The 26,983-nt window shown below is 44.0% G+C and overlaps 1 protein-coding gene across 1 annotated transcript in view; it reads right to left on the bottom strand.

The window, feature by feature from the left end:
- Nucleotides 1-26,983, bottom strand: part of nlgn3a (neuroligin 3a) — a gene marked incomplete at its 3' end in the record, with an annotated part of 226,338 nt that overhangs the window by 194,598 nt on the left and 4,757 nt on the right. The window contains 1 exon segment of the mRNA XM_079507939.1: nt 10,461-10,520. Coding sequence (XP_079364065.1) covers nt 10,461-10,520 — 60 coding nt within the window.

Raw genomic sequence — 26,983 nt, 5'->3', positions numbered from 1 at the left:
CTACCAGACCATGGTAGTTTGGTAACCACTATACCAGACCATGGTAGTTTAGGAACCACTACTACCAGACCATGGTAGTTTAGGAACCAGTATACCAGACCATGGTAGTTTAGGAACCAGTATACCAGACCATGGTAGTTTAGGAACCACTATACCAGACCATGGTAGTTTAGGAACCACTACTACCAGACCATGGTAGTTTGGTAACCACTATACCAGACCATGGTAGTTTAGGAACCACTATACCAGACCATGGTAGTTTAGGAACCAATACTACCAGACCATGGTAGTTTAGGAACCACTACTACCAGACCATGGTAGTTTAGGAACCAATACTACCAGACCATGGTAGTTTAGGAACCACTACTACCAGACCATGGTAGTTTAGGAACCAATACTACCAGACCATGGTAGTCTGGGAACCACTATACCAGACCATGGTAGTTTAGGAACCAGTATACCAGACCATGGTAGTTTAGGAACCACTACTACCAGACCATGGTAGTTTAGGAACCACTATACCAGACCATGGTAGTTTAGGAACCACTACTACCAGACCATGGTAGTTTGGTAACCACTACTACCAGACCATGGTAGTTTGGTAACCACTATACCAGACCATGGTAGTTTAGGAACCATTACTACCAGACCATGGTAGTTTGGGCACCACTACTACCAGACCATGGTAGTTTGGGCACCACTACTACCAGCCCATGGTAGTTTAGGAACCACTACTACCAGCCCATGGTAGTTTAGGAACCACTACTACCAGACCATGGTAGTTTGGGCACCACTACTACCAGACCATGGTAGTTTAGGAACCACTATACCAGACCATGGTAGTTTAGGAACCACTACTACCAGACCATGGTAGTTTGGGCACCACTACTACCAGCCCATGGTAGTTTAGGAACCACTACTACCAGCCCATGGTAGTTTAGGAACCACTACTACCAGCCCATGGTAGTTTAGGAACCACTACTACCAGCCCATGGTAGTTTAGGAACCACTACTACCAGACCATGGTAGTTTGGGCACCACTACTACCAGACCATGGTAGTCTGGGAACCACTGGCCTACTGTATGTATTATTATGTATTATTTTCATAGAGGCAGCTGTCATTCCCTGAAGAAGGCAACTTGTTGCCGAAACGTTGGAGAAATAAAAATGTGATGGCATCGTGACTACGAGCTGTGCGGCCTCTCTCCTTTCTCAGTCATAGAGGCAGCTGTTCAAATATACTTCTGAGACTGTGCTCCGATCACGCACAGGAGAGTGTTGTTGAATGTCGAGCGAGGATCATTCTTGTTTTGAACCGTATAGGGTTCATTAATACAGGTAACGTAAAAGTAATCCAAAGGTATTCTAACGACTTACTTCTCAGTGGGAAATCTTGGAACGTAACAGGATTATTTTTAATGGCAGTAATCCAGTAACCTAACGCACGTACTTACTTCAGATTAGAACGCATTACCAAACACTGGGAACAACACACATGAAACTCCATTGGTACGGTTGGTATTGGTAAGGTGTTGGGTGCAGCTGTCAGCCAGTGTTCTGCTTGTATCGGAGTAGTTTACATTGCAGTATTGATACTTTTACCTAACCAACAAATGTGAGTATTTTTTCCAACACTGGAGTATAGAAATGTGTGTGTGTGCGTGTATTTGTGTGTATGTATGTGTGTACACACACACACACACACACACACACACACACACACACACACACACACACACACACACACACACACACACACACACATGCGTGCGTGTGTGCGCTGTTCTCCCTTGCACATGTGCCAGCCAGGGTCACAGAGTGCAGCCCCTATAAGTCCATTCAGAACCACTGACAATACGTTCCCATCCCTTTGTCTGCCGGGCCTTTTGCACGCAGACCCAGTGGCTCGCTCTCCAAGCCGTTGTGCAAGACTAGCCCCAGTGAAAGAAAACGGGACAAGTCTATTCTTTACCGAGCGAAACTAATGCCATTTACCGACGAGCATCAGCGCAGAAGCACGATGGATGCGGTTCGCGGTGCCAAATCTCTGCCACCGCACCGTGCCTAATGCATGTGTGACAGACACTGTTGGCCATCCACCGTCGACCGCGATCCAGAGGATTCCCATTGTTCTGAAGAACGTGTCTTTATTGAAATATCACAGCCAGCAGGGAAGTCATCCAGGGCCCCCTCCCCCCGTAAACACATGCACACACACACACGCACGCACGCGCACACGCACGCACGACACAAAGATAACCACTGAACCGCAATGAGGAGAAACAGCAGCCATAAAAGAATGGATGGTGTTCACGGAGCACAACATAAAGTCCCCACTAAGCTGTCTCTCTCCCTCCCGCGCTGCAACAACCCAGTGATATAACATAGCAGCAAATAGCAGTGTTCACTACTAGGCAACACTGTGATTCTTGTCTGCCGTATAAACGTCCTCATGCATTACCGGGGTAAATCTAACGTTTGTGTTCCAAAGGTATAAAGGGCAAATGGAACGGTAGCATATGCAATTTCCCCTCCACTATCTCTCCGCCCGTCCCTTTAGCCAAACCTTCTCTCTCTCTCCTATGCCCACATTATTCCCCTCCAGGCTAGCGGACTCCTGTCTCGTCTCGTGTCTGAACCCCCTCCATCTCCCCAGTCTGTTCAGCCCAGCATTACCATGCTGTCTCTGTTGGCAGACGGGCCGTCCTGGGCTAATTTGCCTCCTAGCACCGTCATATTTCAGCTGCCCCTCTCTCCCTGTTACCCAGAAAAAAAACGAGTGGACCCTTCTGGTTCCGTCCGAACACTCTCGGAGTTACAAAATGGTGCAAATCAACCCAAGGATTTTGACGGTGTAATCTCTGTGCGCCCGTCCATCAGACAGACGGTTCTGTCTTCCTCTCCTGTCTATCTCTCAGAGCGACAGTTGGAATTCTATACGGCGTGCGCTCTCCGACTGGCAGCACAGGAGAGCCGGGCCGGGTCGGCCGGCCGGCCGGGGTCTGCAGTGATTCACCCACAGCATCACCATCGAGGCTCATGTTGTTTTGTTAACGGCGTTGTAGCAGAAAGGGAGAGAGAGCATTCAATCAGCCTCCTGTAGCCGCTAGATAAACGCGAACATGTAAACACAGCAGTTGGGTCTGTGTCCTCCGCCACGTCTGCCGAATGGGCAATGGCAGCGGCACCGATGTGCTGTGCCCGGAGTTGGGAGCGAGGCAGACACCCCCACCCCACCCCACAACACACACACACACACACACACACACACACACACACACACACGCACACACACACATACACATTGCCTTGAATATTGCGGATATTTCATGAATTACAGAATCTAGAGTCTCTCGGGCCTAGACAGCCTCAGCCCTCTCTGACAGCTGATGAATACGTATCTGCGTGTGTGTGTGTGTGTGCGTACGTGCATGCCACTTGGCATTCTGAGACTCCAGCTCTAACCATCCCCCCAACCCACGCAATACCAGTGCGCAATATCACGCACTGCACGTGCACGAAGCGCCACACACACACACACACGCACACACACACACACAGTACATCATTTAGTCAGTCAGGCGTGTACACATACGTGCATGCATGCACATCTATACGCATACCCACACACACACTAGTCCTCCCGCCCGTTGCCAGGTCTGTGAGCTGAGCTCCACCTGTCCGGGTATTAACCCATTCTGGGCGGGAACCCCTTTTGGTGTTTCAAGCATCACGTTATACTTTAGCTATTGAAAAATAGCAGATCTACAAGCTCATAGCGCGGCACTCGCCGTGCTATGAACTTGTAGATCTGCTATTTTTGAAAAATCGTGAAAATGTGCCTCAAATCTTTGAAGTTTCAATTGTTAACTCAAATCTTTGCTTCTGGTGGGTCCCTGGAACCACATATTTTCAGATGGGGGTCGGTGGCCAATTACATATCATTTTTGGGGTCCTTGACATGAAATATTGAGAACCACTGATATAGAAACAGAAAAAAATACATTTTAAAAAGATTTTTTTTTTAATTTCGATGTCAGGCCTAAATGGCTTAACATTAATTCCACTGGTTCCATCCATCCATCCATCCATCCATCCATCCATCCATCCATCCATCCAGTGCATGCAGCCTGCAGCGTGGCTCAGGCTATAGGCCTGGAGAGAAAGAACTGAATTGAATCCACAATGGGGGCAATTCACACACTGGCTGCTCCTCTTCCCCACTCTGCCACTATGCCATTCTCTCTGATGTGGTGGCGGATGAGGAATCGTTGCCCCCTTGAAGCACATTTATATGAAGGAGAGATATTTGGAGCGCCGCCGCCGCGCCCCGGCTTCCTTTCTAAGATAAGCATTGCTGCTAATGGCCGATTCCACAAGGGCATCATTTGGGCCTTTCAAAGCAGAGTGCGGCGCGTTCATCTTTTCTTTTTTTCTTTTTGTCTCTTTCTTTTCTTTTTTGCCCTTTTTGCTCTGCAGTGACGGCCGGGGAATAATTGGCACGGCTGTAGACATCCCAAAACACCAGGCTTTTTGAGACTTTGGGCCAACGTGATGAGCGGGAGGGGACAGGAGATTGAAATTAGTTTACGGGAGCACTTTGGTTGTGTGTCCTCGTTCGACACTGTGCAATGAAGTACACTGGCTGCCATGCATCTCTCTCTCTCTCTCTCTCTCTCTCTCGCTCTCTCTCTGTGTCTCTCTCTCTCTCTCTCTCTCTCTCTCTCTCTCTCTCTCTCTCTCTCTCTCTCTCTCTCTGTCTCTGTGTCTGAGTGTTTGAACAGGCTTCGTGTAACCATCTGTGTGCGGTGCCTAATAATATGTGTGTGCCTATGAATGTATTAACCCATTTAGGCCTGACGTCGAAATAAAAAAAAAGTCTTCTGAAAGAATATAAATAGATTTGTGCCGTATTTTCACTATTTTCCAATATCTAAATAATGCTTAGTTAAAACACCAAAAGGGGTTCCCGCTCAAAATGGGTTAACCACACATCAACCCTGCATGGCGTCCTTATACTTTCAATAAAGTTTCAATTTACTTAGTTAATTTAATAGTGAAAATATGTTCGCTATTTCTGGTTTTATATGGCTCATTTTGGTTAATATTTGTATACGTATCTAAAAGTTAATATAAGATGTGACGTGATGCCAGAGTGCGGACTAACTGACCGACGCCAACCCGGGGGGTAGGTCGCTGCTCTCTCTCTCCTCTATACCCAGCTGCAGAGTTGGCTGTAATGGCGTTAGAAATAATGCCGCTATATAACGGACATACTTATTTGGGTAACAGAGTATCTAACGAGTTACAGTAGTTTTGCAATTTAGTCGTTTCCAAAAAAAGTTATCCCGTTACTAATAATGCGCCCCTGTTCATTTTGTTGGCGACATTCAAAAATAAATAAAGCCCCGACTCCCCCGAGTCTTATTCCTCCTGTGATGTGCATGTGGCTGTGCAGCTGTGTGGCTGTGCGGCTGTGTGGCTGTGCGGCTGTGTGGCTGTGCGGCTGTGTGGCTGTGCGGCTGTGTGGCTGTGCGGCTGTGTGGCTGTGCGGCTGTGTGGCTGTGCGGCTGTGTGGCTGTGCGGCTGTGTGGCTGTGCGGCTGTGTGGCTGTGCGGCTGTGTGGCTGTGCGTCTGTGTGGCTGTGCGGCTGTGTGGCTGTGCGGCTGTGTGGCTGTGCGGCTGTGTGGCTGTGCGGCTGTGTGGCTGTGCGGCTGTGTGGCTGTGCGGCTGTGTGGCTGTGCACATCTGCAGAAAAGCAAAGCGCAAGTAGCAGCCAGCTGATTTGATTCAAGCGAAATGGCGGCGGATGCGACAGCCTTTTGGAATTGGAAATCATCATCATAATTTTTCGACCGCGGTCGAGATCGTGGATTTCACAATAACACGCCAGACTTCCCGGTCCTTCATTACCATCCCCAGTTCCTGCTTACTGATGCCTGTGTCCCTAGCGATGACATCAGGGAACGACAGTTTTCTACCTCTGGTCTGCTTTGAGGCAGGACTCCAGAGAAGAAGGGAAGATATAACCTCATTGTCAGCTCTGTAGCAGTGGCTGGCAAACTGTGTTCTTCTGGATCGGACTAGTGAAGAAACACGGGGAAGGTTGCCATATATTAGATTAGTCGATGGGTGGCTCTTCCAAGACAGATTTTGCGCTCTCATTAGAAGGCGGGTGTAAGTGCCATCCAACCGTTTCTCTAGTTTATTTGAAAGTGTCCATGTCTCGGAGCCATAGAGTAGAATCGGCTCAACGGTCGTCCTAAATATTTTTACTTTTAACATCTTACTAAGCTGGGATGACCAGATCTTATGCATGTCATTGCATGAACCCAAATACTTGTAGTCATCAACCTGTTTCAGAGGAGTGTTGTTAAGTGTTTTTATAATGTGGTTATTGTTGGATTTGCATATATTTACGTATTCAGTTTTCGTCTCGTTGAGATAAAGACCAACACAGTTGGAGGCCTGCTCAAGAGACTGAAGGAGAGCCTGAGCGTATTCCAATGATTGACTGATAAGCACGATGTCATCAGCGAAGGAATTTGAACTATATAGGCATTACTTTGATTTGAAAACTTGTTCTCCTCCGTTACAATCACCACTTTGGATAAACTGGATTAAACAAGTATTGCTACGCATTGATTTGGTGAGTGTGTAAGCCTGTAGGCAACTTTGAGCATGCTTTGAGAAGCCTATACACTTTAATAGTTTGTGTAGTTGTGTGTTTTGAAAACCATATGCACCTACTTGTAAAGTTGTTATGCATGCTGTGAAGTTTGAAGCCTCTGCACAGCCTACAGCCTTATGTATGCTGTTGAGCTGTGCATTTTATTTATAGGCACGTTGAGAAGTCAGGCTACTTATTTTATTGTAAGCCTAAGCCTTTATATTTTTTGTTTACATTGTGGTTCTGTGCGTTTCATTTGTGACTGTCACCAATGTGGAAATGTCCTCATTGTCGACATTTTATTTTATTTTCATAGACTAAAGGCAGCTGTTAAAATATACTTCTGAGTCTGCACTCAGATCGTGCACAAGAGAGTGCTGTTGAATGTCGAGAGAGCCCTACCCTCGGTTTCTGTAGGCTATAAGCCTATAATTAACTTTGATTTATTTGTATTTTACCGTTACATTGACAAAGGCGTACGCGTTGCATTTGTTCAAATCAAATTAAATCTTTATTTATAAAGCATGTTTTAAAAAAACCAAAGTGCTGTACAGATCAGTGGCCTCTGTACACTCTTGATGTTCTGTCCAGTCCTACGTGTACATAGGCTGGCGGTTGTGGCGAATTATATTCGTTAATAAAGAAAGAGCTATAAAGATGATATTGTCTATGGTGTATACATAATACTTAGGCTATCATTCTTGTTTTTAACCATAGAGTTAATTAATGTGGGCCAACAGGGCCGTGATCAGGCGGCGCAATGACGGTAGGCAGCAATGTAACCAACTTGCACAACATTTGAAAATGGGTTTTAATAGTCGGGTAACGTAAAAGTAATCCAAAAATAATCTAGCGAGTTACTTTTCTCAGTGGATAATCTTAACGGATTATTTTTAATGGCAGTAATCCAGTAACCTAACAAAGTTACTTTAGCAAGTAACGATACCCAACACTACTTGAGTATTTCCAATTTAAAATACTTTTACTTGTACTCCACTATATCTCGGATGCAAATATTGTACTTTTACTCCACAACATTTATTTGACAACTTTAGTTACTAGTTTGCATATTTTGATTATTATTACAAACCATACATTAACCACTTCAGCCCTGTGTACATTTCAGCCATTTGAAAATAGAAGATCTACAAGTGCGTTGCATTGTGCTTGACCTCTAGATAATACTCATTGGGCATAATCCCAAACAAACTGAAACTGTATACGCCTAACTCCCGAAATCTTTCATTTATGTAAAATGAAGCAATATTTTCTCGTGTCAGGAACAAGAAAATGGTCATCATAATTCTCAAATGCTACAGTAATGCTAATGTATAGTAATACACACGCGCACATGCATGCACACACGCACACGCACACGCACACACACAGACACACACGCACACACACACACAGACACACACACACACGCACGCACGCACGCACACGCACACGCACACGCACACACAAACATCGTCAAGGCATATCGACTGAATGCAATTTGGCTTCAGAGGCAACAGCTTGCCGTTGGGCTTAAATGGAAGAAAACACCTGCGTGTCAAAGTGGTGCCATGGAAACACTTCCTGTCGAGGCCAGCGTGGTGCTTCAGAGAGAGAGAGAGAGAGAGAGGAGGGAGAGAGAGAGAGAGAGAGAGAGAGAGAGAGAGAGGAGAGAGAGAGAGAGAGAGAGAGAGAGAGAGAGAGAGAGAGAGAGAGAGAGAGAGAGAGAGAGAGAGAGAGAGAGAGAGAGAGAGAGAGAGACCGACCACTGGCAAGAGGCTGGAACTGGAAGCACACTGCAGGCTGTTTAACAACCCTGCTGTTCCCCTGGCCACTGTGGCCAGCCGGCCTCTCACAGTGTGGGCACCAAACACCAAACTCCACAACTGGCCTCTGGTCTGTTCACTAAGAGAAGAACCACTCACACACACAGTGGTGGGGATGTTTGCCAGGTGCTTGAAAAGCGCCTGGGCTACATTTGCACCCACCCACCACTACTGACGACCGTAAAGACGACTTTAGTGGCGACCTTGATTGGCTGCCTCCTATAGTGACCTTACTAGCGACCTATAGTCATGATTGGCTGCCTCCTATAGTGACCTTACTAGCGACCTATAGTCATGATTGGCTGCCTCCTATAGTGACCTTACTAGCGACCTATAGTCATGATTGGCTGCCTCCTATAGTGACCTTACTAGCGACCTATAGTCATGATTGGCTGCCTCCTATAGTGACCTTACTAGCGACCTATAGTCATGATTGGCTGCCTCCTAAGCCAATCATGTTCTGAATTCATAGTCTGAAGGGCATACAAACCTGTTGCTTTTCATGAAATGGGGGGGCAAAAAAAGATCGGCTATTTCCGCCACTTTTTGCATGACACTCTTGTAGCAGCTGGAAATTCATTTATGGAAAAAAAAAGGCTTAAAAAATGTTGAAATAGGGAGATGCAAGGTTTCTGCAGCCCGACAGCAATGATTACGTGATATAGGATTAGTCCTATACCTAACATGGCTAAGGCACACAGAAAGGATGCCAAAAAGCATCGCGGCAGGATCCATATGCCTGCAACATGTGTTGACAAAACTCGAACGCAAACACGTTCTGCTCACGCATGCCGTTTGGCACCATCGCAGCATACACACAAATCCATGTCTATGCAAGATAAACACTTGCCGTATAGGGTGGGATCTTTACAGTAGGTTGACGTCTGACATTCCTTCTGCAGCGTCACCTGCTTTGAAGTGTTGCAGGAGGGGGGGGGGGGCATAGAGAGCTTGATATTTGGATTCGAAGGGGAGACTTAAGCTGTTTCTGTTACGGCGAGAGAATCGTCTCTTTGGTTTCTATAATCTCAGCAAGCGATCCAGCCTGAGCCAGGAATATCCCAAGATAAATATGGAAAGTGAACAATGCGATTTGCTGAGCATCAATTTCCCACCCACCCTCCCCTCTCTCTCCTCTAATCCTCTCCAGCAGCACGCCTCCTGAACCGGCGGGCCTCCTCTTCTCTAAATCGGCTGGCAAGACCCGCTGAACGTTTCTGATATTACACCACTGCCTCACATTCCCTCCTCGCCATTATCGGCCAAAATTCGGCTGCCAGCCGCACGTTAAAGAGAGGGATCTCTCTGCCTGCCGTTGCCCTTGTAATAACAGTTTCTTCAGCCGACGTGCGGGTTATTAAAGTGGTTCAACCTCGGGGGTTGGTTATATCAGACACTTTGCCGGATCCATCAGAATCTGCAAAGCTAGCCTAGTGCTCGGGCCTCGTGTCATTTGACTGAAATGAAATGTGTGTGCAGTACTAGTAGAAAAATATAACACGCACGCTCCGTTATTTGGTGCTGAGCCAATCTGTAAAAAAAAAAAAAAATCTTGAACAAAAGCAGAAGCTCACAAATCACCTTTGAATGCTCTAAAAATCTGTATTTAGCGACACAGGAGCAAAATAAATGTCAAAAGAACGTTTCGACTGTGAGGTCTTTATGACTTTCTGATTACTGATTTGACCTTGCGGTCGAAACGTTGTATATTTTATTGCTGCTATTTTTGGAGCATTCAAAAGTGAGTTGCGAGCCCCAGGTTTGTGCAGTATTGGAAACGTACTGCACACACACACACACACACACACACACGCACACGCACACGCACACACGCTCACAAAATATCCATCATGGTTGGATGACATAAGAATGAAAATAAGAAAAAAATCAACATGATCAGAGAAACAACGGAGTAAAAGGGAAAAAACAAAAAGCATGCACTGTCGTCGTTCACCATGGAAAATACCTTCATCTTCGTCACCGTCGTTATCCGAAAAATCTTCGCCCTGTTTTTTTGCGTTGGCCCCTAAGGTTGAAGCATGGGAGAGACACAGAGAGGCACAGAGGGACATTCAAAATAGCATGTTTGGCGTCACAGGGGTCGGGAAGAGAGGCTATACAACATTACCACACACACACCGCCATGTGAATAGCAATTGTGCTGCTGGTTTTGAATACATGAATCCCATTATGAAAAAAATATTATAAAAGGACATTTCCCATTAACCCATTCAGGACGGGAACACCTTTTGGTGTTTTAAGCATTATGTTATAGGCTACTTTATTGAAAAATAGCAGATACTATTTTTTAAAAATGTGGCGCAAATTGAGTTTTTAACTCAAATCTGGGTGTCCCTAGAAAACCATAATTTCAGATGTGGGTCGGCGGCCAATTATACATATAATTGGCCGCCGATATTAAATAGTTTTGAACGCCACTGATATAGAAACATAGGTTTTTCAGAAACTGTCATGATTTAGAAGACATTTTGTAGAATCTGTTCTCAGTCCCAAATGCGTTAACATACAGAGCAGGTACACCAGAGAAAGAAACATGGGCAGAATTGAACGCAGGAATTAATGAATAAACAAATAAATAAATAAACATCACCCAAATAGGATCTGAGAGAACTGCAGTGTTGCACAGAGTGTGCAGCACATCAACGCACCTAACAATAACCATATATGTATATGTACAGTATATACGTAGCAGGTGCACTAAATCTTAACATTTATTGTGTGAAAAAAAAGAAAGAAAATACAGAGGAAAAAAACAAAACAGAATAATAATTTACCCAGGCAGCAGCGTCCATGTCTGAGAACAGAGTCATACATCACTGGCTTATCCTTGCATAAAAGTCCTTTGGGAATTCAACAGGAAAACCCTTCAGATCCAATTGTTTCTACCTCCATCTTATAAAGGTCTAAACAATATACGATTGGTCCTGCCTTAACGATAGACTCGAATATGATGAGCTTCACAAGAGGAGTCTGACCGTGTGATTCCGATCGGATCTAATCTCATTTAGGAGACAACTGGATTCCCAAAGGGATTTTTGACCTTTTTGTGTGGGCACGGTTCAACTGGCACCTTTAAGGTTCGTCTGGCAGTGGGATAGAGCTAATCCCTATTTACATTCATGTATAAATACATAAAAGATGAATAGAACTGAAATCACCCAAAGCCCCACAGGGGCAGCGCCAAACCTATTGTGTTTTCAATCCACGTAAAAAGCAAAAGTAAATGCTCACATACTGTACGTTCAGGTTCAGACATATTTTCCCTCCTCTAGAGACTATGGGCTCTTATGGCCAATCAGACTGAAATACATCCAAATAAATCAAATCAAATGTTACTCTTGTCAGCTGATGATTGTAGTGTTATAGCTTGTGATTGTAGTGCAGTGTTGCTCTCCTGCTATCACTGTTATGCTGAGGACCCTCAACCGTTCCTCTCCTCCCCTCCCTCTAGCACTCGGGTGGAAGAGTGCATCATCGCTGCCTGCATGTGCTGTCTGGCTGACATCTCACAGTGGAATGTCTTCCCACCACCTCAAGCTGAACCCAGAGAAGACTAGACGGAGCTGCTCTTCTTCCCAGGTAAGTCCTGCCCTGTACAGTTGGAGGCCATCGATATTGTCCTTTTCTTTTTGCTGAGGTTTGCGTGATCTGCGCAAAAGGACAGTTAACCCATTTTGGGCGGGAACCCCTTTTGGTGTTTTAAACATGTTATAATTTAGCTATTGAAAAATAGCAGATCTACAAGCTCATAGCGCGCCACCGAGTGGCGCGCTACGAGCTTGTAGGTCTGCTATTTTTGAAAAATCGTGAAAATATTTATTTCAGAAAACTGGAGGATTTAGAAGGATTTTTTTAAATTTTGAGGTCAGGCCTAAATGGGTCAAATGATAAGGGACAATATCGGTGGCACCCAACTGTATATGCAGGATCTCACTGTCTATTTCCATAGACAACTTGGTGTTGTCCTGGACAGTCAGCTCTCATTCAGGGCACACATTGCAATGTAAAGAGTTTTTATTAGACTAGAGCGGTGCCCGTTGGCCACTGGCCTACTTGGAACGATGCAAGTTGGAAATGCATGCCCCACCCAGTTATTATGTCTGTGTCCCTTTTATGCCCATATATGGAGGAGGTGGCAACCCCTCCCACCCCCTCCTCAACCTGGAGATATAGTGGGGTCTGAGCAGCAGAGGAAACAATAGATCCACCTACCCTGGGTAGAAATGTATGAGACTTGTCATGTTCTTTGTGCCAGTATAGCTATGAGGATTTACAAGGAGACACACACTGTCATAACTCGGAATAAAGATGTACTCTGACCATGAAATGATACGTAGGTTAGTTCAGGCAGCATACTTGAGGAGTTAACACGCTACATTACTATGTGTTTATTCAGTGTTATGCAAGAGCCATACGTCATACGCTGACGTGGCAATCAGCTGAACAATTGGGCGGGGTATTTAAGCTCACCTAAGATTGCGTTTTTTTCTGCGTTCCTTCTGCACAATATGCGTTCCTGGTTGTTGTTATGCGCTGTTTGTTCCCACCGCCACCCCAGCACCACCGGTGGGCTCTGCTATTAGTTATGTTCCCCATGTTTGTTATTGTATATCTATCTCCCTGCTCTTAATGGTTAATGGAGAAAGAATTTGCAGAGCCGAATGCCAAGATGGAATATTAGCCTATATTATATCCACACTTGTATTCTCATTCTATAATAAAATATTGGTTAAATCTATTCATGACCAGAGTTATCTGACTGAATGACACATAGTTATAATACTGTTTGCACTGTGGACTCACTTTTCTTTGCATTCCACTGATTGTACTGGTTTGACACCGACCCCATCATGTACCTGAGTAACTTGGCAAGAGCTACATCGGAGGAGGAGGAGGAGGAGGAGGAGGAGGAGCTGGAAGGGAGGAGGAAGGGAGGAGGAGGAAGAGGAGGAGGAGGAGGAGGAGGAGGAGGAGGAGGGGGAAGGGAGGAGGAGGAGGAGGAAGGGAGGAGAGGAGGAGGAGGAGGAGCTGGAAGGGAGGAGGAAGGGAGGAGGAGGAGGAGGAGGAGGAGGAGGAGGAGGAAGGGAGGAGGAGAAGGGGGAGGAGGAGGAGGAGGAAGGGAGGAGGAGGGGGAGCACAGATCGGTGAACCAATAGGATCCACCGGCTGTTTTTGCAGAGAAATTTGAAACCGGTCTTCTAGACCAGAAATCACACAGGCTAGATAGGTAATGATTCTAGTGTGGTAGCTTGTTTGTTTGTTTATTTATTTAACATTTATTTTACGTTTTACTAATATAAAGTAGCCTACAAAATCAATAACATTTTTATTGTAGTGATTGTAGTGTGTAGCTTGACTTGGTAAACTAGGAGCTGACAGGTTAGTGCTACAACAACATAATCACACCATCGCACATTTAATTCCATCCAGACACTTGTGTTGTATTCCCCACCTGTCCTTAAAGGTAAACACGTTGCCAATTTTTAATCTAAATCCTGTTGTTCTGATGTGGGAAGATCAATAATGTATTAGTGTGGCAAAGAAAGTACCCTGTCTTCTGCGTATTGCTCCACGAAACGTTGATGTTGTGAAACGATGACTTCAGACACGGTGTTACTTGTTTCACGTTATCCGGCATACAGATTGTGTGCCCGATTACGTGAAACAAATGCATCAACATTTTTCTGAGAACTACACAGAAGACAAGTGACGTTTTCTCTTGAACTTACATTCGTCCCGTCTACTGTACATTATGTACAAAAATCACACATGTGTGAACTGAGTGGTGTAATATAGCCTGTCTGACGTAATGAAATCATGTCTGACGTAATGAAATCACACCCGGGTGAACAGGGTGAACATAGCAACCATGCTCATTTTTTCTGCACTAACAAAGCCAGTTGTAGGAGTGGTTTACACCACTCAAAAATCATGTGGATCTTTGGATTGCCATGGGAATGGCATAGCTCCAATTATATGTTTTCTGATGGGTGATTGCCCCTCCAATGCATGGCATTTGAAGATTATGTCATATGGCAGCCAAGTCTATGGGATTTCTTTAGAGCACCTATGCCGTAAATCGTTTGCCACTCAAGTCTATGGACTTTGTTTATGGCACTAAATGTCGACGTCATGTGGCCGATATACATAGAGTGGGCGCCCCTTACTTCACACAAGTTGGAGTTTTCATAAATGAATGCCCTACTTGATCGTACTACAGCATACTACCTATAAGTAGAAGATCCACAAGCTCGAAACACGGTGCGAAGCGACACATTTTGAGCTTGTGGGTCTGCTCCTTTTTCTACTTTTACGTTAGAATCCTGAAAAGTACCCGTTTTGGACATATGACTCGGTTTCCATCCAAACAGAGACGATATGGATCTCAGATTCACGTGGCTATAGCCTCATCTATGACGTCAGTCATCAATGGCATATACTGTATCTATGATGTATGACTCCAAATATGGCGGGAAATTGGTCCTTTGAGCTTTATTATTACACACGCATCAACGTGTAGACCAACAGCAGGTAGGCTAATGGTATGAATTACCTTTCAATGTTACAGGAAGGTGTGTTGTTTTTACTGGCCGTTCGTAAATAAGCCACACTCAGTGCCAAGTGCACTTCACCGCCAAGTGCACTCCAAAAACTGAGCACATTCCCGGTGCGCATTTCCGAACGCACCCATGGTTCACGGTAGGCAGTGTGCACAAGGTGCAGCGGTTGGAGAGATTAACTCCGGACACGCCCACAGAAACAGCGACCCTGTTCTAGACTGCCTATAGGCTCCTACAGAGGCACACCTAATGACTACAATAAATATGCTGTGGCCAAAAGATTAGCGCTGAGTGAATTGAATCTCTGTAATAAGTTTAATGCAAGTTTTGGCTGTTTCATTTGGTACATTTTCAATTTATCTCTGCAGCAGTGTCACCAAACGCAGGTTGCTGTATATTTGTTGTGCTTGGTAATTAAAGGCATTTCGACTGATTTGTGTTCTCTAGGGAATTTGCATTAAATTGCAGAGCGAAGTTGTCATGCTTCTGATTTCTATTTACTTTGCAAATGAAAGAGCAATCCAATTTATGAGGATACTTGAGATGCATCTTAATGCAAAAGTGTAAGATTTAATCAAAACAGTACCAGATATGGAGTACAAGGCACATGTTAACATCCCAATCGCCCAGGACGAAGTTCACCGTCCTTTCTATTAGTAACGCCCGACGCCCAAGACGAAGTTTTATCCAAAAGACGAAGTTTATTGATTGAAAACGGATCGCATCGCTCCACAGCCTAGGAGCGCCTGTTGCGCAATCCTCGATGTTGCGCAACAGTGAGACGTCATCGAAAATGTCCCCCCCCTCCCTGTTTAGCCGACGACAACGAAAATCTTAAAGCGTTAATAACTCGCGATCTAAATCATCCCGTCCAATTTTAAGAAAAGATCATGGCCCCCGCTGTCCAGTCGCTAGTAGCAATAGATTTACCTCCCGTTGTTGTCGATCGCATCGAGAGTGTTTTGGCTACATTTAGCTGCTACAACCACATCCGGCATAACATACGGTCCGTCGGTAAAAGTGCTCCGTTGCTATAAATCGATTGGGTGCTGGATGCGAAACATAAGCATTAAGAAGTATTTTTTACACTCAATATTTGTGTTTTTATTCACAGATCATGGGCACGGGAGGAAATAAGACATTTCAAATTAATGTTTTCACTTGACTTCAAACTCCATGCAGGCCTGCCCATGTCTGAATGTCTAATAAATAAAATATGTGTCATACAAATTTTAACCGTTACCGAGCTGAGTCAATGTGCTTTGGAAAAAATCAATATGATTTATTAAGCGAGTGTTGGCTCTGAAATCGGTTGTGCGGTAATGCTGTAAAAGAGCGAGGGCCAGATTAAGTACAGTATTGAGCGATAGTACTTCAGACAGGTATGAATTACATGGCATATGTCAACAGGGATACTATGTCACTTTGAATCACCCCGTCTGGCTGTCTGCATCACATCTGGGAGCTGAAATAGAAATGGCAGACGTGGTGGAAAGTAACTAAGTACATGCAGTACATTTACTTAAAGGTAGGGTATTAAAGTAACATTTAAACAAAAAGCTGAGCTGCTAGCTGAGCGGCGGACACAGCAGGACCGTCTGACTGTGGCCTTTTCAAACGGTGTTGGGTGACAACGCAGCCGAGCGTGTTAAAAAGAAAAAAAGCATCACTGTTATTATTCCCACGACACCTTCCAGATGTGATAATTAACAGCGCTTCATAATGGCCCGTAGCCCTATGAGCATAACAGCGATTATTGATGCAGCCCTGATAAACAAACTCTAGCAAATGGCTCTATTCATCAGCTCCGTTTTGGAAGACGCCACGTGTGATGGGCTCACCTGCGACGGCGGTCGCTTCGGAAAAAGGAATTAACATTTCAATAGTATAGGAAACTGTGAATAATGGGACAGTTGGAAGGAAGAGCATGCCTCGGACTTGTGCATGTCAATTACAGTAGATTTCATGTAGACAACAACAACAACAATGTCGACGGATGCCAGGTCATTATTTATCTGGCATTCTATAGCATGCTATAGTGTTTATATTTTCAATGTATGGATTTTTTACTGTTAGACGGATGATAGCTTCTATAGTTTAGGCTACTTATGATCCTAGTTGACTATTTCTATGCACTGTATTATTATTACCAGGTGTTGTTCTTGCTTATGTTATAAATCACTCTGGATTAAGAGCGTCTGCTAAATGCCTAAATTGTGAATTGATGTCACGCACGCGCACACACACACACACACACACACACACACACACACACACACACACACACACACACACACACACACACACACACACACAGCTGTAATACTCCGTCTTCTTGACTGAATCTACAATTCACTCGATACGTCGCGGAGGGCCTGAATGTTAACTGCCTGTCCTTTTGAAAAAAATTAAATAAATAATAAATAAGCTGTTCACAGACAATAGGTGGGCCTTGGAGTTAAACAGGAGAAAGGTCAACGTGTGGAAAGGGACTTGCGGTGAAATGTGAAACGTTCCAACCTTGACAATTTGGAGCCGTTCCATTCAGCGTGTGTAATCCTCAGGTGATCATATTTCCAGTGGAGGATCAAAGGAACTGAGTACATCAATACTGAAGTACTTTTCTTAAAGGAGCATTCAGTGATTTGGGTGATTTGGAAAACCCCCCGGTCCGCCCTGATAACAAGATGTTCACATGCACACGCTCTACTGTGGGGGGACGTGCAACAGGCCAACAGCATGTGCACCAAGGCCCGCCTCCACTCAATCATGATTGGAGGAAGGCCCCTCTCATCCTGATTGGAGGAAGGCTGGGCCCTCTAGCCAAAAACGAAACCTAAGGTTAACTCCTTATATGGTCAGCACACTCTATAGTAGGGAGGATCATCACCCAACAAAAGAAAAGTGATATTTGAATTTAGTGAAATCACTGAATATACCTTTAACTAGGGGTGTAACGATACATTTTAACAGCGATATGATACGTATCACGATACATGGTTGACGATTATCTGCTTAGTCAATGTTCGATTCTTAAAATTAAAATCGATTTTTCGATGCAGTTACTATAATATCGTTACAACCCTATACCTTTAAGTAAAATGTAGAGGTATTTATACTGTACATGAGTATTTCTGCTCCGCTACATCTCAAATCCAAGTATTGCACTTTTGCTTCGCTACATTTATTTGAAAACTTTAGTTACTAACATGCATTAACCACTTCAGCCCCTACTGTATATAGCCTACATTTTCTATTTGAAAATAGCCGTTGCGATGCGACGCAATGCTGGTAGATCTGCTGTTTTCAAAAAATGTTATACATTGAAAAGGTGAAATGGAACATTTCTGCATATTGAGTACTTTTACTTTTGGTACTTTAAGTACATTTCGACAGCAATAATTATGTACATCTACTCAAGTAAATTTTGAATTCCGGACTTTTACTTTTAACAGAGGTATTTCTACATTGCAGCATTGATACTTTTACAAAATGGAGTTACTTTTTCCACCACTGCATATTTCCGTTTCAGAGTGTTGCAGTCTCCTCCTCTCTCCTGTCGTCCTGTCAGTATGCCTTCTAGAGGTTATGGAACAGCTTGGGGAGGGACGCACATAAGAGAGAATGATGGAGAATGCAGCTAAAAGGTTAAGGAGGCAGTAATCCCGCCGTAAAGGACAGCCAAAACTCACACTGCGCCTCAGCTGCTCCCGAAATATACACACGCCCCATAAAAGGCTATAGCCAAGGTGTCCATCTGCGACCATGCATGCTCCTCCAACACACACAGGAGACAGGAGAGAAAAGGTTGAGCTATACCTCACTCCCCCTTACTACTATACCACAACTGGGAAGAGTACATTGTCATTTCAGCCTCTGTGTGTGTGTGTGTGTGTGAGACGTGTGCATGTGTGAGAGAGAAATAGAGAGTGAAAATAATAGATTAATGAATAAGTGAATGCACATTGTACGGTAACAGTACTCGGTCCCTGTGGGCGATGTTGTTGCTGTGCAGAGAGAGAGAGAGAGAGAGAGAGAGAGAGAGAGAGAGAGAGAGAGAGAGAGGCTCCTTTAGATTTCAACCTCGTGAACCCTATCATGAGCGTTCGGTGGAAATAGATAGATCTGCCGTCTGTCAACAAGACGCGTTGTGTGATTTTCAGTGAAGATATTTAGTGTAAATATGGATTCATTTCTAGTAATCATGTCAGCGTGGATGCCAACACTGCGTGTTGTTCTTTAACCCTGGTGATATTCACTAGAATCCGCATATTAAGGGAATATAATATAGACGCAGTGCACTGGTATGTTTCTGAAAACCCACTCATGAGCCACCAACGTTTATAAGCTCCTTAATGTAAGTCTCTTTCACACAGAAAACGGACAAAATAATGTTCTGCATTTTGTAAAGGTTTATTTCAGACCCATTCGCGCTGGTCGTAACACCTACAATGATGCTATAATAAACACTTGAAAGCAGGAGAATTATTTAAGGAGTTAAAGGAGCATTCAGTGATTTGGGTGATTTGGAGAAAAAAACAGTCCGCCCTGGTAACAAGATGTGCACATGCACACGCTCTACAGTGAGGGAAGTACAACAGACCAACAGCACACACACCAAGGCCCGCCCCACTCGATCATGATTGGAGGAAGGCCTCTCTCTTCCTGATTGGATGAAAGCTTTGCCACCCAAAGCCCAAACCGAAACTAGGGTTTTTTGACCCCAGGGGCTCACTGGGGACAGGGAGGAACTCCTTATATGGTCAGCACACTTTATAGTAGGGAGGATTATCAAAAAAATAAGAAAAAATAAATGTATTTGAATTAATTTGAATTAAGTGAAATCACTGAATATACCTTTAATGAGTTGAATTTCAAAGCGGGAAATAAAATAAATCACAGACAGAAACTGTTTTTTTTGGGGGGGGGAGGGGGGAATTTGTTTGAGATCCCCTTTGTCAAAACAAAGTTGTCTCTCTCCCACTTTACCAGAAGGTTTTGCATTTTATCCCCCAAAACAAAATGTTTCCATCTTTTTAACATGAAGATGGCTGGCTTTATTTGTAAGTCTTTCCGGGCTGTGCACCAACATGTTCTCTTATTCCTCCTTGGCTGGGGGATAACAACGAGGGGAACAGAGTCTCGGGGCGGACAGTGAGAGAGTTGGCCAGAGAGCAGCCGCAGGGGAGGTTGTGGCTGAATGGGAACTTCCTGCTTAAGCCGCGTCTTGCATCTTAAGTTGTCATAAACGGAGCCCTGGCTGTCTGCTTGGCTGGGGCCAACTCTGGCTTGAGTCATCGTCGGCCCCGTGTGTGTGAAGATCCACTTCACAACGACGGTCGGCACTCATTTATCAAATGGAACAGGCCCACAGGGACATGTCCTCGCTTATTTGGACAATCACATTGGGCAATAGTTGGCTTTTCATCACTGGTGGAACCAGTGATCACTGGCAATAGCAAGCTCAGTCTATCATCGATGTGCAAGCTTGTAGTCTAGTCCAGCTGGTTTTCTCATTGGCTGACGTCGCTGTGCTAGTCCAGTTGGCTTTCTCATTGGCTAAACCACGATGCACTGTTTCTGTGCGCAGCGCAAATATGTCCGGGCGGAAATGAACGATGCATCAGATGCCTTAGAGAATTTTGGTTCCTACCTAAACTACTGCGCTGAAACTGACACAGAGGCAGTTATAGTGGACCCCTGCAGATAATAATAATGCAGCTGGTAATTAATTGATTTAATCAGTTCTTGGTTTTTTTGCATTAGCCTAAGTACAAGTATAGCCTGCTGCAATGTAAAAATGCTATGTTCCAAGTAAAAGTCCAGAATGTAACATGTACTACATGTACAAAACCACACAAGTATTGGCATCAAAATGTACATAAAGTACCATTAGTAGAAAGCACTCGTTGTGCAGAATGTTCCATTTCATGATTTCAAATGTATAAAAAATCTTTTGAAAATAGCCGATCTACAAGCTCACAATGTGTCACATTGTGAGCTTGAAGATTGGCTAGTTTCAAACGGCCGAAATGTGGCTGAAGTGGTAAATGTATAAAATAAATCTACAAAGCAACTGGTAACTACAAGTTGTCAAATAATTGTGGAGTAAAAGTACAACATTTGCCTCTGAAATGTAGCGGAGTAGAAGTAAAAGTATCAAAAATGTTGCCATACATCAAGTAAAGTACAAATGACCTCAAAAGTGTACTAAGTACAGTAGTAAAGCAAATGTACTTACTCTTTCCACCACTGCTTTTCATTGATGAGAGAAAATGGTGGGGAAAAAGAGGAAAACAGGATTCTGCCTGGGCTGTGGGGGTTGGCACGCAGGTGCCAACCCCCACAGCCCTCTCTCCCTTCCCCCAGGCAGGGTTGAGGTTTGCCATCCAAAAGGATTAGCACAGTGTGTTATAGTGTGCCATGGCCGGGACACCGTCTAACCAGGGAACGGGCCTCTTTCTGCAGTTTCCAGAGCTCTCCAGTAACGGGAGGTCAGCCTCCGGGTATAGAAAAAAAAAAAAAAAACGTTGTCCCATTTTTTTCTGCTGGGGTCGTTAATCTACAGGTTTGGCACCTTGTATGTGGCTGCAGCATTATTACACGCAGCAGCATGGCCGCCTCTGTGTATATTCCCGCATATCCACCACAATCAAGCCAAGAGGTACATGGATTTATGTACCTCCATAGATTTTTCCCGCACTTCCAGTGATGAGCGCTGTGTTTACAGTCGATTCCCCGCTGTCTCTCAGAAAGGAGAGAAGGGAAAGCTCCGCGAGGTGCTTTGAGGACATTAGGTGCATTATAAAACAGAGAGAAAAGGGACATATAGTAAACCCAGCCCAGCCGAAAGATAATGTGAAAAGATAAACTTAAGCAGTATGGTAGCCTGCATGCACCTTATCATCACCACCCCAAACTCTTTTCACCACAATGGAGGAGCTCATCAAAGCCCATCTCCGAGTTTACTGATCTCTATTAAAGTTCAAGCAATCAATTAAACGAGGTATAAACTTTTTTGGGGGGAGATAAAGATTGACCTCATCAGGGTTTCCCGCCACCACTGAAATTGACCCGCCGTCGCGAAGCCAATCTATCGCAGAGGGACAGAATAGTGCTTAGCTGTGTCACCCCGCACATCATTACTCCCCCCCCCCCAACCCCCCCGCTTCTCTTCTCACTCCATTCCCTTCCGGGAGCGGAGCGAGCACAGAGAAGAACATAAGCAGCGGTGGAAACAGTACTCACATTTGTTTTTACTTAACACTAGAGTGTCATTCTGACCCATTTTGAGATTTTGAAGTTGATTGTCTTTGCCCGTGTCCATGACTTTTCCTAAATATTGGATTCAAATCATCTCTGCACTGCTCCCATTTTCAACCTATCTTCATATAATTGGTCCTCACTAATGCTGATTATATAATATCTCTGCTGTCAGGGAAGAAACCACCTACTGCACCAACTCCAAAATGTTCATTTTTCAGAAAATGAAAAATGTGTTTTTCGTGAAATGAAAAGTATATTTTGAAAACAATGCAATACTGTCTCATCAAAGTTGGTGTTGTGACTTTACGTATTGTCAATTACTTACATGAGAGGGGGAGAGGTGGTGGAGTTAGCTGCTTTAGACAAGGGTCCAATGGAGTTAAGAGGTTTTGTCCGAAGCGCCTTTTAATACTTTGCATTGGTTCCATTTTTTTTAACCAACACACAAACAGAAAGGGTGTTCAATAGCACTGATTTATGCAAAAAAATACATCGGAAACCTAAAAAATAGGTTAGGTGGTTTCCTCTCAACAGCAGCGATCTGTGTTTCACAGGAGGGCTATGGGCAGATCAGAAACCAAGCCTACAAATGACATCATCGATGGGGATCCAAGCTAATAGAAAAACTGCAGGTTTTCTATTCCTGGAAAGTTAGCATGCTATAATGGAAGCCATTGTTCTCACTGTAATACAAATCTAAAAAAAAAAATCACACCCGTGTGAAGTGAGGGGTACTCTTATCATTGTACATCATCATGACGTAAAATAGAAACTATGCCTATTTGCATTTGACATTATGACGTAAAATTCTCCATTCATTGTCAATGGGAATTTAAAGTTTGTGAACGTACACTATAAATGGATATAGGAGGGGCTAGTGCCTCTCAAAAATATATATGTCAAAAGATGATGTCACTGGTAGGCGGGTGTCCACAGCTCTCCTATGAGAGCATTAATTAAAGCATTAATGAGCACCAATTATGAAGATGGGTGAAGCCGTCCTTTAAGTAAATGTACTGTAGTTAGTAATGTAGTTACTTTCCAGCACTGAACGTGATCGACACGACCGAGGCCATGGCACCTCGGGCTCTCTGCCACTATACTGTGTGTCCTGTGACGGGACAATAATGCTCCTTCACGGCCGGGCCAGCGGTGGGTGGGTTTACCGTGCTGATGTTGCAGGTTTGGGCCACCTCCACGCGACCTCCGCCGCTCGCCCCGCTTTGGACATTGCGGTGTGACCGGAATAACAAGGGGAAGGTCGAGTCTGTTGCTCACTCAATGACAACTTGTGTGACCACCACAGACACGGGGCCGCTCTTGTGAATTAGAATTACATAGGCAAGTGAGGCAACACTGACTTAAACCCATTTGAGTCTTCTAAATCATGAGTTTTCTGAAATACTATATCAGTGGTGCTCAAACTATTTCATGTCAAGGACCCTCAACATTATATGTAAATGGCTGCCGACCCCCATCTGAAAATACGTTGTTTCAGGGACCTTCCAGAAGCAAAGATTTGAGTTAAACGTTCACTGTGAAAGAACATACAGTATATTCAAAGATTTGCACACGTTTTCACGATAAAAAAGCAGATCTCCAAGCGGTGAAAGATATTCCAGTGACGTGATTGCAAGTCACTGCTGACTGCTGTCTCCCCATGGCACTTGGCCATCCGTTGAATAACAAGCAGCTGTACTAGTGTACTGACTAACATCTGCACATCTGTCTGGCCCGGAGAGCAAGCAGATTTAAGTCTTGAGCTGTCTGACCGGCAGTGGCTCATGAGAGTCAATCAGTCTTTGATCTTTTTGCGGGGACAACACAGCTACAGCTCATGGTCGGAGAGCTTTCCTGACATTTCCAGGAGGAACGTGAACTGTTGTACATCTCTGATGCAAATGCACCACACGCTGCCTGCCTGCAATAGCATACAGTACAGTCAGAGGGTTTTCAACCCCTTTCACATCAAGGTCCATTATTTATTCGGCATTTGAGCCACGGACCACCAATTTTTGATAAGCGTGCACATATACCACGCACAAGAAACTGGGTTTAAATCCGACTCGCCTGCCCTTCCTCTCTGTTACTGTCAACATCATAAATAAAGCAGAAATGCATTTATAAGAATTTTTTAGAAAAGAATTTGAAGGTTTTTCAGAAAACCTTATTAGGTTAGGTTGTAAAAGACGTTTTTAGAACCGGTCTCAGGTCTTAAAGAAAGGGTTAAAGAAATCTCAGTATCTACACGGTGGGCTTTAGTAAAACTATATAGCCTATTGTATTTTGTATCCATTTCTGTTACACTATACATATTCTTGCACTCTTCAAATTGATACCATTATATTATCAAAAAAGTAAAAGCGAGGCGATGCCTTTACGCCACCCGGGCCAGCTGTCCCACCAGATTTGTCCTCCTTGTTATCACAACACAAACTGCTGTTGATTTGATCAAAAACAATGCCATGGTCTTCATCATCATCGTCAGATTTGTCCGTGAGCTCTAAAGCCCTAACCACACCAAAGGGTCACCATGCAACTCCTTGGGTCCAAACGGTTGTGAGGAGTTGCATGGTGACCCTTTGGTGTGGTTTGGGCCATTGAATTCCATGCGTTAAATCACTAGGGACGACGCGTCAACGTGTAACAGGACATATCACAATCCAAGTCACTGCCACCGTGTATGAATTCCAAAATAAATCCTTCCAGGAGACTGTCTTGTGTTCCTCCATTCAAAGTGTTAAGCAAGTGTGCTGATTCAAAGTTACTAGCCATCACAACAAGAATGATGTTGTGTTTACTCATAGCCTGAGACACGTCGATACCTTTGGGCGGTGATCGGCTGCATGAAACTGGAGAACAATAGCTATGGCCAATCAAAACCATACTATGTAAATACGTGCAGGAATGTTCACACCCCCAAAATACGGAAAGAAACTGTAAAAACAGAGGCATTTTTGCAATGTAATTGTAATGTTTTAATGACTCTAAAACGACTATCTGTTGGAATAAAAACCTTCTTTAACATTCGAACTGTGTTCATATAGCTAAAAACTAAAAACTAAATCAAATGTATTTTGGTCAATTGTTCCAAGAGTTCCATTAGCACCGACTATAGTGTCTTAAAACATTGGAGCTGGTCACATATTATATTATCTTTATTCTTACAAGCCTACTCCTGTGCATATTATCATAATAGATTTACATTTTCCTCCTTACAGAGTGGGATGTACACATTGTACATACAGTATTATGTAACAAGCTTCATTGTTATTGTATTCATGCGGTGGGCCTGACCATTGAGACACAAGTGCTCTGTGAGAGCTAAGGGGGGACCATTCAATGCGCTCTCCTGTCATGACCACATACAGTTGCTTGGCAACAGTCATAAAACAATTTCATCAGGAGTCAAAAGGCGCACTTCTTTCTGAAAATTAATCAGCCCTTTTCCTCCAGAGGAACCGTGCTCACAGAGAATACAGACTTTATAAAACCGTAAATGGAGATGTGGTAGATATCGTCACTGGAGGGGGGCTGAAACCTTTTATATCCAATTCTCTATTATTTCAAAGGTTTTTTATGTAAATTTAAGTAGCTAAACTAACCAATCTACAATCTCACCACGCATCGTCACAATGTGACGCGTTGTCAACAGGCTATTTTGTCCGTTATTTTTTCTTAAATTTTTTATCCCACGATTTTTGTAGCCCATTTTTTCCACCCAGTGTCAATTATCTAATGTAATCCTGGGCACTACACTCCCTCTGCAAACCTGGGGAGAGCAACAGACTGACCTCATTCTTCCTTCAATGCATGAGGAGTCCAAGCCGCTTCTTTTCACCTGACAGGGTGGGGAGTTTCCCAGGTTGGACGTAGCATGTGGAAGGAACACGTTATTCCACTACGCATGCTTCCTTCGATGCATGAGGAGTCCAAGTCACTTCTTTTCACCTGACAGTTTTTTCTTTTGATGGTGTCTACTGTTTTTTTATATATTGAATCAATGAAAAGTATTAAGAAGAGCTTGTGACTAAATAATAGCTCCATTTTTGGTATGCGGTCAGGTTTAGGCCTGGCTCAGGGAAAGCGGCCAGGCATAGTCCATCTACCATGGGCACCGTTGGAGGTGCCACACCCAATGAGCAATATACGGATATTAGACGCCTGTCTAAAAATGGGTTATAACTGTTCTAAAAATGAAAGTGTTTTAGTGGTCTAGGCTTAGCTTAGACGTTGATTAGACGTTTTTTATACGTCTATATATAGACCATCTGTTGAAACGACATTGTTTCAACGTCTAATCTAAGCCTAGGCCACTAAAAAACTTAATTTCTTTGACCAGTTATAACCCATTTCTAGGCGGCCATTATTTTTTTATATTTTAAATGCTCAGTGGGCAGTCCTACCAGGAAGACCATCCTTCTTTTCAGTTTTCTGAAGCGTTACAGTTTTGGACATACAAGGTTTCCTGCTGAACAGCGACATGACATCCAGTATTCCCAGTGTGTATGACTCTACTCTGTCGTATAGCCTTCCTCCATTAGAGGCAGTGTGTATGACTCTACTCTGTCGTATAGCCTTCCTCCATTAGAGGCTCAGTGTGTATGACTCTACTCTGTCGTATAGCCTTCCTCCATTAGAG

Source organism: Electrona antarctica, assembly GCF_951216825.1.
Source record: "Electrona antarctica genome assembly, chromosome: 1".
Classification (NCBI taxonomy): Eukaryota; Metazoa; Chordata; class Actinopteri; order Myctophiformes; family Myctophidae; genus Electrona; species Electrona antarctica.
Note: the sequence above shows the minus strand (reverse complement) of the source record. Positions and strands in the feature narration are given on the sequence as shown.